We start from the raw sequence: 12602 nt of genomic DNA, 5'->3' as shown, positions 1-12602 counted from the left end.
GAGAGTGTCTGGCTCATTTGTTTGATCCGTTTGACAGGATGCCTTTAAGTGATGCTAAACACACAGATTTTTGTTCATGGGTTTGCTTTCCTTTCCAGGAAGTATATAGACATAACAGGCTTATTTTTAGTGGCACACATTCAATATCTACATGACATAAGACTTCGAGTGGAACTAAAACTGAACATCAGGCGAAGCTGAGCCGACCCGATCATAATGCACTGTTAATTACCAGAGCACAGAATGACTCTTTGTCGAGTTTGAGCCTTGACGGTGGTGAGGGTGTCGATAATAGGTGGATGTGACGGAGGTCGAAAAACCTTGGGAAACAGGCACATGATCAAACGGGGGAAAATGTTCCAAAAATAACCTGCTGATAAAACCTGAAAAACTGATTGAAAAACGCTCTATTCCCCTTCAGCAACAATTTCTCAGGTGCCTCTGAGCAAGGCACACAACACCCAGCTGATCAGGTTATGGTGCTCAGTTACAGTAGTAGAATAAGGTTTGTTTTTATATTCTGTTCATTTTAAGGTTCCTACTTGTATTTAGGGTTTCTACTAGAACATGTTTACATGCTTTGATGTTCAAAAAACACATTATTTTTCTCATACCGCCTGTCTGAATAAATATATATAAATATATATGTCTGTATTCACCCTCTGTCTGAAATGCTCCATTTTAGCGCCTGTCTCTTTAAGACCCGCTCCAGAAAAAGCCCAGTCTGCTCTGATTGGTCTCTGTTTTCAGGTCTTAAGCATCTGCACTCTCTGTATCTCTGCACTGTAACTGCAGCCAGGAATGAATGTAACGTCACTGTAGCAGCACTTTATGCCTACATATAATGAAGTTGTGACATTACAACCGTACAGAAGTCCTGACGGCTTGTTTAAAGGCACAGTTTCTTAATATGGGCTGTGTGCATTTCTCTTTCACAGTATTTATATAGCACCTCAATCTGCTTCATAATGAAAAAGACATGGAAAACTAATTTTTACAATATGGTGATATATGGGCTGACCTTTCACTTCACTTCACTGCACAGTGTCGGTAGACGGAGCTCGTCCTTTTCTCCACAAGTTAATGATGTTACTTGTGCTCTTTGTACTGTATGCGCTTTGATATAATCAAGTTCAGAAGTTTCATGCCTGTTTTAAGGGTAGCCATAAGTATATTATTTCTGCTTCACATTTAGTTGATGTTCGCTTGAAGTATGATAATATCATTTCATTACTCTTGCACTGTTTCACATACTCGTATGTACAGTATTATTTCTCAACGCTAAAGGCTCTAAGGTTAATTAACCAACCAAAGTCTCATGTTTCCTGAACCAACTTTAAATCTGTTCTTAACTTTAAAAACACTCCTTTTTTAAAAGTGAGCTCACAACACCGACGCCCTGTACAAGAAGGGCCAGAGTCGCCTCCATCTACTGAGGCGACTGAGGTCTTTTGGAGTGTGCAGGGCACTTCTGAGGACCTTCTATGACTCTGTGGTAGCGTCTGCTATCTTTTATGCGGTGGTCTGCTGGGGCTGTGGAAGCTCAGAGAGGGACAGGAAGAGACTAAACAGACTGATCAGAAGAGCTGGCTCAGTCCTAGACTGTTCCCTGGATTCCATTGAGGAGGTGGGTGAGAGGAGGATGTTATCCAAACTAACATCGATCATGGACAACACCTCTCACCCCCTCCATGACACTGTGGGAGCCTTAAGCAGCTCCTTCAGCCACAGACTGCTGCATCCGAGATGCAAAAAAGAACGCTTCCGCAGGTCGTTCATCCCGACCGCAGTCAGACTGCACAATAATAATTTGTAATGATTGTTATGTTTATTTTGTCAATTCACCCATGTGCAATTCACTTCCACATCATCACAAGTCACTTTTGTAATGCATATTTGTAACATCTGTACTTAGTATTTCCATCCACTGTAGTTTTTCCACTTCATATTTATGACACATAGTGTAAATTGTTGTATATTGTATATAGTATATTTTCTATTCTTATTCTTTATTTTTATCTACTATTTTATTTTTAATTATCTTTGTTTACCTTATGTAAACTAAGGGTCTGTGTTGTCTGTGTCTGTGTTGTAAGCTACTGCTCACGTGAATTTCCCCGCTGTGGGATCAATAAAGTCTATTCTAATCTTCCGCTGTTTGAGTTTTCAATCTACTTTTTGATCTTAGGAAACATATAAAGTCTTTAACCGGTGTTCAAACATGTTAAAGGCTGCAGACTGTGGTCGAGCGATTAAACCACCACAATGTTAATTACCGTTTCAAACGAATAAGTGAAGAGGCCCTGTGTGTGTATGTGTGTGTGTGTGTGTGTGTGTGTGTGTGTGTGTGTGTGTGTGTGTGTGTGTGTGTGTGTACATTTGTATCACAGGCAGCATTGCAAATACAGATGTAATTGGGTAAAAGCAAAACCAATTCAGCTATCAAGGTGTGGTGATTGTGATTTTAATTTGGGGGAAAATCCAGTATATAGTTTATGTATATCTGTTATACTGAAAGACTTCACAGTTACAGAATATTATACTTCCTGCTAACAACACCTATTCAATTATTCATGTGAGGGTGTGTGTTTTGGTGGGATAGTTTTACTGTGTGACCAGTCAACCCATACCACACCACATGGCCCTGACCAACCAGATGACAGCATGTGTTTGTGTGTTGGATACTCACCCCATTGTGTGAGGGGCACTCTGCGGTGCTGAGGTGACTGGTTGGAGAACCTGAGGCTGGCGTGTCTGCTTTCTCCCGTGGACTCATGAGATCTGTAGGCGTGCTATCTGTCGTGTGTTCAGTGAGGTTTGAAGTTCTGTGTCTCAGCACGAAGGCTGGGCCTTCGGCCCCACTCGTCTCTCCTCCGTCCAGCTTGAAACGCTGGACCGGCCTCCACAGACAAAAAACTTAATGGATGAAGACTAAATCCAGATTAAATCTGAGGTCTTTGGATCTTCACTCAGGACTTTATGGCTGAAATGAGAGATAGAAGAAAAAGAGGAAGATATACAGCAAGAAAGAGAAGAAGAGATGGGGGGTCAAAGTCAGTCTCCATAACTTTGTTTATCCACAAATTTTAAGTTATAGTAATAAAATCCAACCAAAACGATACTGGAAAGAATCCAGATATTATAACCACCAAAACACCATATTATTGTATTTTTTACAATATTAAAGTAATCGTGTGAGATAATACCGTGAAGCAGTTTCCTGAAAATGAAAGTCGTAATATAACCAATAAATGTTGAAACATGACCTGAGCAATAAGATACAGTAAAAATTTTGGATTACCATATATATTGGCCTGACTGCCCAGACTAAAAATATGATAGTATAGGCATAATCCTGTAGGCAAAGGGTCACAAATTCAATCCATGTAAAAGACGAAACAATCCTGTAGAAATATTACTGTCTGCACTGCCATTCACGCAGGTCTGCATCAGAGATAAAAATAAGGTTGGTTGTGGCTTTATTTCTTTCACTTCAAAAACGTTACCCAACTACTAACACAGGCAATCAATTAGGAGCTGCAAACTTGCTGTCATGGTGAGCGAACTTGCTATCATGGGGAGTTGCTTAGCGACGAGAGGTGTCAAGGATAGGAACAAGAGATTCACACACAGGAAGTAGATGTGTTCCCTGTTGGGCACTGACAATCCTTTTTTTCTTCATCATCCTCTAACAACATCAGTTTGTTTTCTGCTTTACAGGAAAAAGTAACAATTTCACTTCATTTAAAAAAAAAAACAGCTGTAATAAAGGGTTGAAGAGCAAGGTGGGACATTCACTAAAATCAACTCAAAATCCAACGATTGCTGACACTTTTGCGCAGAATCAGAACGATAATTTTGAGGTTATACTTAATTCTAAATAACATCTTAACGTACAGTTTCTAAAGTCAGTGTCACAGAAATTCTGGTACAACAAAAAAAGTCTTATCCAGCACCTTTGATATAAAAATGCTACTTTCTAATAAACTGAATGGTTTCAACACTACAACTACAACACTTTAAACTCAGACATATACATTTTAAAATTTAGAAAAAATTATCACAATGGCAAGGAGTAAGCGTGTGCAGGTGTTGTTTCTTAACATGTAAGGACCTTAACTTAGCCTGGCATCGAGTGTCCTGAGAAATCTTTTGTTAGGATTTGGCACTATAAATAAAATGGAATTGAATTGAATTGAATTCATTTTTGATTTCCAACGGGCGTTAGCAACAGTGCTTAAACCTGCCCCACATGAGATGAGCCGACGCGATTGGCCTGTCAGATCTCAAGTTGCTTGAAATGTCTGAATGTAAGCGGGTCAGAGCAAATGCAACATGAGCTTTGCAGAGTCGTCTGGTTCCCAGGCTAACCTTACCCACAACCTAACCTTGGAGGTAAACATGACCAGTATAAAAAGCCCATTCTAAAAACAGTCCTTGGTTTGGAAGGTTTACTTTTCTATCTTTGTGAAGACATTTGTCTTTCCTTCAAGGATAAATATGCATATATGTACCTCACAGAGACCCATTTATATGTACATGTTTTTTTAGCAGCTTGTTTCCAAACACTTTCTCACATGGCCGAAGCGTTAACGTACCATAAATGATTAGAACTGCAGCTGCACGTTCATATCAGCATATCTAACACACACACACACACACACACACACACACACACACACACACACACACACACACACACACACACACACACACACACACACACACACACACACACACACACACACACACACACACACACACACACACACACACACACACACACACACACACACACACACACACACACACACACACACACACACACACACACACACACACACACACACACACACACACACACACACACACACACACACACACACACACACAGCTCCAGAGGGGCCAGGTCAATGTTAACATACCCCTGAGCAATGGACCACTTTATTTAAACCATCCCCCTGTGCTACCACAAACATACATTAGGGAATTATACACTCAAGAGGGGAAAAAACAAAGGCATGCATGAACACACCTGAGCTTGTACTAAACATGCACACACAGAGGGCTAAAGACATCATTTGTAATAGGCTGATGTAAGCATGTAGGGAGCAAAAGAGCTGCAATCAGTCTAGAGCAAAGGACAAGGTAACACACTCATACAATATTGAACTACAGTTCAAAGTTGTCTTCTTCACACTGTCTGAGAAAATAGTTTTGTTCTTCCATCCAGAATATAGTTTGACACCAGAATCCAACCTGTTTTAAAACAAGCAACTAATTTGGATGTGAAAAATGCTGGCTAAGTGTGAGAGGAATACAAAAACATTGTTTTATTTACTTAGTTACTACGCCATGTTACCCTATGCACTTCCCTGAGGTACTGTTTACTTCTTAGTAAACTTATAATTTTGTTCATCTATGATATTAAGAGATAGAATTAAAAAAATATACTGTTTTTGTTGGATGGTCATGTGAAGCAATGGTAGCAGCTTTTTACAGAGTAGGTGTTGTAAGTGAGATAATTGTACTCGAGAGCAAACATCAAACCTCAGCTGGTGGTGGTGAAAGAACATTGACATGCTGAAAATAAAAAGGACAAAGAGACGAGACTACACAACAGAAAAGGTCAGAGAAATTCATTCAAAGAACCATTTAGGAAAAATGCAGAAAGTTTCATAACCCAATGACATCGACCTACAGACAGCACCCTATTGCTGCGAAGATGATAAAGAGGACAATTTGAGCTGAACGGAGAAGACTGGCCTGTGGGCGAGTGCTCTAATCGAAATCAAACACTTCTACACTCAGAGACGGTCCAATCAAGCTCTCCCCAGTTCCTCCCTCCTCTTTCTCCCCAATCGACCATTTTTGAAAATTACATCGCCGCTCTCTTTGAGTAACTGCACCCGCATTTTCTGTCATGAGGAAAAGGTGTGATTTCATGCCGGGTCCTTATTAACTAGGAAATAAGAGGAATTAACTACTTGATGGGCGTTTTTTTCTACAGCTGTAGCCGATTCTTTCGAATCTTGTGGCCTGATTGCCACACAAGAAAAAAACGCTCTCCCAACAATTGAGATAGCTGAGACATTTTGTTCTGCGTGGGTCTGATAAGAGTCTGGAAGCAGAGGAAAGGAGGAAAAAACATTAAAGAGACTTGTATGGACTACTACACGTGACCATCTCACTCTCTGTGCACACACAGAGAGCAGGGCCAGTTTCCTTACAGTGGTAACTATCTTATGTGTGTTTTTGGTTTATGTCTTTGCTATTTCTAATTCTGGGTAGGTTCACACATTGAGGTGCAGGCTAGTGTGAGCATGAAAATTAATACACAAATGTTGTCCACAAAACCATGCATTATTCACCTCACCGAATGTTTCCTGCTATTTTGCCTTCATTAGGGTTTGTCTTCCTGTTACTACAACGGTGAATTTCAGCCTGCGCACACGTTCTTTAAGGCCTATATTGTTAAACCAGTAAAGCAGTTTTAGTAGTAAATAACAGCAAAACACAGTAAGGACTCTCAATCTGAGGAAAGACTGCTGCAACTTAGCTGTATTTTTTAAGGATTCTGTTATTATACAGTTTTGAAAATAAAAAAAAGAATATCAAAATCCCAAAATTGAAAACCTATTAATAATAATGTATACTTTACTAAACTCTCAGTGAAATTTAATTTTTCTACTCATGTTATCACACACACAGAGAGGAAATATGTACACATGCACAGCTGTGCCCCGGAGATGAACTGGCACCCCTCCAACCACTGGTGTGTGCTGGGATTTGAACGGCCCTATGGACTGAGCTACTGCTGCCCTCAACCTACCCAACGAATGAATAGCTGAATATTGTATTGATAGCTTCCACTTGACCCATCAATAGGTGAAAGCATTTTTATATCCACGTTTTAATAAAAAGAACTCTTTCAAAACATAGTACACTCAAATATCAAATTAATCAAAATCAATCTGTGGTTGAGTTTAACACATCCATCTCTGAACTAACTCAACAGACTGTATTCACGGAGAGCGGAAACAACCTCGGACACCACCCTGATGGAGGCAAGATAGCCAAAAACATGTTGAGGTAAATAAAGCAATGTGTACTGGAGAGGAGTTGTTGCTGCTTGATTATCAGTGCTCTTTGACAGCCATAACATTTACAATAGGGAGTCAACAACACAAGCACACACGCACATGCACACAGTCATTGGCACTGCCTTTAAGAAACGACTCCCCAGTGGCAGCCGAGGCAGAACAGAACAGACTGACCCCGTATTGAGATAAAAACGACTCACCACGATGATGATGGAACATAAGATACAGAGAAAAAAAAGGATTCACACACCCAAACCAAATGGGGCTTCCCGGGGTCCGAGCCAGCTCCAAATGTTGAAGTTTCAGTTCTGACAGAATGTCTGTCGACAACAGGATGCTAAATGACTCATCGTGATGTTTCGTGCTGTGTAGCTGTATGATCACAATTTTCTTGGCTCATCAAAGCCTTGTGGATGTCGTGTATATACACCCTTATGTTTTCCCGATTAGGTAGCTGTATGACGTTCAATTATTTTCCACACAGAACCATCATGAAACAAACCATCTGCTGTTTTTCTGCAGGTTATAGAAACTCAGAAAATACAATATAACTGCCCCTGAGTGGCGCTTCATCCCCAGGAAATGAACTCACATAAAAGGATAAAAACATTACAGCAGCCTGAGGGAACCAGGTTCATGAGCTTGTGAGGTCAAAACTTCTACTGTGCCCTTGAGCAACACTTCCCTTTTCCTAACGAAACTGCTCAGTATCCATTGTTTTTCAATAATTCCCCATATAGATACAAGCAATCAAGGTTGTGTGCTGTCAGCAATATTAAAATAGTGCGTCAGTACACTCATTAAGTTCCTCTTTTTCTTTTTTAGTATTCTATTCTCTTGACATGAACGAGTTCTGAAGCTACAACAGCAATGTCATCAATAAACATTATTGCCCTTTAACCATGGATGCTATTGAGCTTTTAAATTGACACTATTGATTTGACCCCAAGGTCAACACCAGTATGTAATATGGCATACAACACTGTCTTGGAGGCTGTGATGGCATGTAGTGAATTGGCAATTTTAAAACATTAGCGTCTATTTTCATGTCACATTCATGACAATATTGATCTTTAAGTATTGATGGTAATGATGTGACCTTTGATGGCTCAACAATGGTCATGATGTCTGCAGATTCTTATTAGAGAAAAATAACAATTTAACGGCAGAACATTGGTACTGGCGGACGGTTGACTGCCACTGGCATATCGGCAAAAAAAATGGCATTAAGAGTTATTTATGTGTTGTTTTTTTGTGGTCGGACTCGGACAACAGTCAGCATGCATTTGCTGCTACATGTCACAAAATGTTGGCCTTGGGGGAATATTACATAGTGTCGGAGAAAGATCATTATCATAAACCACCAGCAGCACGATTTAGTCCTAGATAACCACAGCATTTGAGAAGGAGAGAAAATTCCCCACAGATAAGTTTGTTTGGATGCCTACACATTGCTCAGTCGTCATTTTGCTGCCGTCTGTCTCCTCGAAATCTACAACTTTGTGGCCACACACAGTCATGAGCTACGGGTGAATGGATGCTTGCTCTGTGAATATCACAGCACATTGGTATGTCAAAGATTGGCTCTTGACTAAAGCAGTCGTACACCCCCAGGAAAAAAAAAACATTTAATACTTCTGTAAAGCCTTTGACATTGACATTTAATTTGTGCTTCACAAAAAGTTTTTGTTGGTATTGAAAAATGATCATCATTGAGTAGGTAAAGTTGGTTGTATAGCAGCTAAAAGTGCTTTTGAAACAAGTATTTTTCAAGTGACAGAAGGTTATGTTAAAGGTTGTTTCATAAATTTGCAGAATTGAATGGGTGCTATTCAAAGAAAGTGTAAGAAGGGATGGTGACATTGAAACCACTCAGTTATCTTTTATAATGAGGAATTCTTTGTTTCCCTCCACTAAAGGAGGATTTTAAACATCGCTTTCGGCCCAGAATTTCACTATCGGTGCATCCCTATTTCTTATTGTGCTCTGTCATGACGTTTATCAATGAACTGCACTGAAATGAAAAGATTAATAGGGGACAAATCCATTTTTCTTGTATAACTACCTTGTAGTTAAAAGACTTCAAATGAATAATTCAACATTTTATGAGATAGACCACCCTCTGGATCTTGTGGTATCAATCTTCTTATCTAACTCTCGGCAAGAAAGTGAACAAGCATTTCTCTTGAATTATACCTTGAATATATGAATGGCTGATATAAGCCATCTTTACATTAGGTAAACCAGTCAGGCATGTAATATCTGAGCTGGTATAAATGGTAATGATGTGCAATTACACGGGCCGTCTTCAATTATCTTTCAATCGTCCTGTGACCTTTTATCTGGCAAAATAATTCAGCCTGGATTTCAGCTCATACAACGCTTCACTACATGAAAGGATGAGTCTATAACTAATGACCAAACTTATTTTACTGCACTTTGAGATTAATGGTAACCACATGTATTAACATACTATGATTAGCATGCTAACCATCTACAAAGAAAGTGTTTTTATTCACGGGCATTATAACACAGACATGTGCATGTGCCGCAGCCTTCCCCCATGCACACTGGGAACATCTTTCAATTTTTCTCTCTCTCAAACACACCAAGACATGCGCACAAACACACACAAACAAGACAGCTGCCTTCACTCCAAAGTAACGTGGAGTCAGTCATTGTCACTGTAGAGCCATGAAGAGGTGGCTCCGAAAATCAATCCTTGCAACCAACAGACAAAGCCAACAGGAACTTATATGAAAAAGAAATGAAAGAGACTGAGGAGAGAAAGAAAAGAGCTGACAACCGAGACGAAATGTCAATGGGAATTGATTTGCTCTCTTGTTTTTTTTCTCCTCAAGGGAAAGAGTGAGTGGTGAAGCTGAGTAGCAGCTGTAAAAAGTGGAAGTGGAAAGATGCAGAAGTACCCATTTCTGGTTCTTTCTGGACTGGGGACTAGCGTTCAGTTAAGGGCTATGACCGTCCACGTGTATCACTTAGTGAAAGGGGGATCCCGTCAGGTGATCTAAATGATGGTGATCGCTGCCTAAATATGAGGCATTTGGTTTAGGGAGCCAAGGAAGAGAATGTCTCATGAGGAAGTTTACTGGAGACAAAGGCAGTGGACAGAAGTGGGTGAAAGTATGATTGCTATGGCGAAAAGGAAGGTGAAAGGCAAGAAAAAGAGGAATGACCGAAGATATGACTCACTAAACATGCTCCGCGGCATTGTCTGGATGTCAGACGTTTGACTACACCTGCGTACTGCATGAGTGTGTGGGTGTTTGTTTAATGACTCATCAAGTTGTAGGTTATAGTATATTTGAAAGAAAGTGATTTCCCTTTATTTTCATTCAGCAGAAAACAAATGTCAGACAAAGGTCCAACAATTATAGTACAACCGCTCTAGTGCATCTATTCACTGACTCTTTTTCAGCTGTATTATTGTTTGGAGCAAAGAGCCTTGATGCAGGCTTATAACCTTCTTTGGTAGACTAAAAATAATATTTAAAAATGCTAACATGTTGCATTTTCTCTGTTGTTAGCAGATATATGCCTCCTGCTGAGTGTTTCACCTAAATCTCTGTAATTAGGAACCTATAAACCAGCAGCTCAGTGCTAAGGGGACTCTTAATTAGTGCTTTATTAAAGACAGGTGTGCTGGAAAGGCCAACAAGTTAAAACAAGAACTTTAAGTCAAATACAAGCTGTTGGCCGAAACAGGATTCTCATTAGAGAGATTTGCATTTAAAGTAAAACATATTCCTTTTGGCTATTTAGTGCATTTAAGATTTAACTAAAAATGCTAAAATAAAAGCTTTGACACACAGTTTAGGTGATGTTACAATATCCCTGTTCCACATGCCTTTTCCCCTACAATGTGTGCTCACTCTCTCTCTCTGTCTCTGACACAAAACAAACACTGCGTTACATAGAGAAGCAGTGCATTCATTCTCTCCCTTTTTCTGTCACACACGCAATATTTTTACACAGCCTATTACACAGTATACGTTCAGCCACATTAAAGTCGGTCAGTATGTCTGAAATCAGTCTTTTTATTTCGAATAATGGATGGGTTATATAAGAAGGTATGTGTAATGATAGGTAGTTTAACACACTGAATGCATGTTTACCCAGTGTTGCTTAAACTATGCGGCAACATCCACACTACTATGTTTCCATTTTAAAATGCATAACTTTTGTTACGTTTATGCCAGGCATCCAAACTACTCTGGGGTTCAATTTTGGTCTTATCAGTCTCAACGTGTCTTCCCTGATTTGTCACACCCCTATCATGCGACCCTTTTGGGGAATAAAACAAACAACACATCAGCTACATTCATCGACTATTGGTGGTTAATTCAACCTGGATAAATCCAACAGCTCTAACGGACATTTTGTAATGATACTCCTGTTTACATGCCAAAGAAGTAGGCTATTATTTGAGCGATTTGTGTCAATTCCCACGTACGGCTGCATTATCAGCACACGCATGCCCAGTGTATGTGAATGGTCTGTGATTTACATTTACAGCTGTGTTAGTATGGGTGGGGATTAGCTCTGAAACAGTGCTAAAACACTTGTGAGGACTGAGATCGTTGTGTAGTAGTGGGGGTATAGCCCAAAATGGAAACCCAGTTGGCATGATTATGACCAGACATCCCACCTGGTCTTTCAGGTTAGAACAGACACCCACAACAGTCAACAGGAGACAGAGTGTGTTTAAGCAGGTTATACAGGCCTATCAGTTTTTTAAGTCAAAGCAGATCTGTATCTTTTCTTTACTCATCACAGTTGTTTGCTAGCCAGGTTTTTTAAGAAAGCCAGCTAAGAGACAACAGTGAGGCTTATTGAGCATCTACAATGTTTACTTAAACTTTAACCAAATGTCAATGTACGGTCTTAAGAAGCCACGTTGACTGACTTGGATAACCAATGCAAACAGCACATACGCTTAGACCTTAGACAGGGAGCACAATCTTTTTTTATTGTTAATGTCGGTCCAAAAGCCCCAAACACATTGTACTGTATAAGATAAGGACTTCTTGTGATAACACATTTTGCACATTGCCCTTTTAAATACCACAGCAAAGTTGGTCATGGCTCCTCCTGACCTTATGTCTGTCTCTCCTTTCTTCATTTGCTTATAGTCAGACATTGAGAACTAAACGTTGAAAAGTCTGCGTGAGTATGGGATGGTAGTAGTTAGGTGTGTAGGAGTATTTTAATCAATGCAGTAATATTTCAGTGTTGGTATTGACTCTTTTCTTTATTGAGCCTGATCTTGATCCATCTGATCTTGCTTACTGAGGTAGAAAGAAAAGTAGTATGGATGTCAATAACTTTTTTTTTTGTCTCAGTGACGGTCCATAAACCAGTACATTTTCAGCCTCTGAACAAAATGACCTCAAACCTTTCGGATCTTAGGATGATTTGGTTAAAAAGCAGGATTTTAACAGAAAAACAATGACTTTGTGTAGCCTCGATCTATTAACTATC

General features: G+C 39.7%; 1 protein-coding gene across 2 annotated transcripts in view; it reads right to left on the bottom strand.

The window, feature by feature from the left end:
• The window catches only part of adipor2 (adiponectin receptor 2), a 30452-nt gene that overhangs the window by 13125 nt on the left and 4725 nt on the right, over window positions 1-12602 (bottom strand). For both annotated transcript variants that reach the window (XM_083935121.1, XM_083935122.1), the window contains exon 2: window positions 2690-2983. In XM_083935121.1, coding sequence (XP_083791247.1) covers window positions 2690-2776 — 87 coding nt within the window. In that variant the 5' untranslated portion in view covers window positions 2777-2983. The remainder of the gene's footprint in view (window positions 1-2689; window positions 2984-12602) is intronic.

Source organism: Echiichthys vipera (assembly GCF_963691815.1).
Source record: "Echiichthys vipera genome assembly, chromosome: 20".
Classification (NCBI taxonomy): domain Eukaryota; kingdom Metazoa; phylum Chordata; class Actinopteri; order Perciformes; family Trachinidae; genus Echiichthys; species Echiichthys vipera.
The sequence above is the reverse complement of the archived record's forward strand: the minus strand, read 5'-3'. Positions and strand labels throughout refer to the sequence as shown.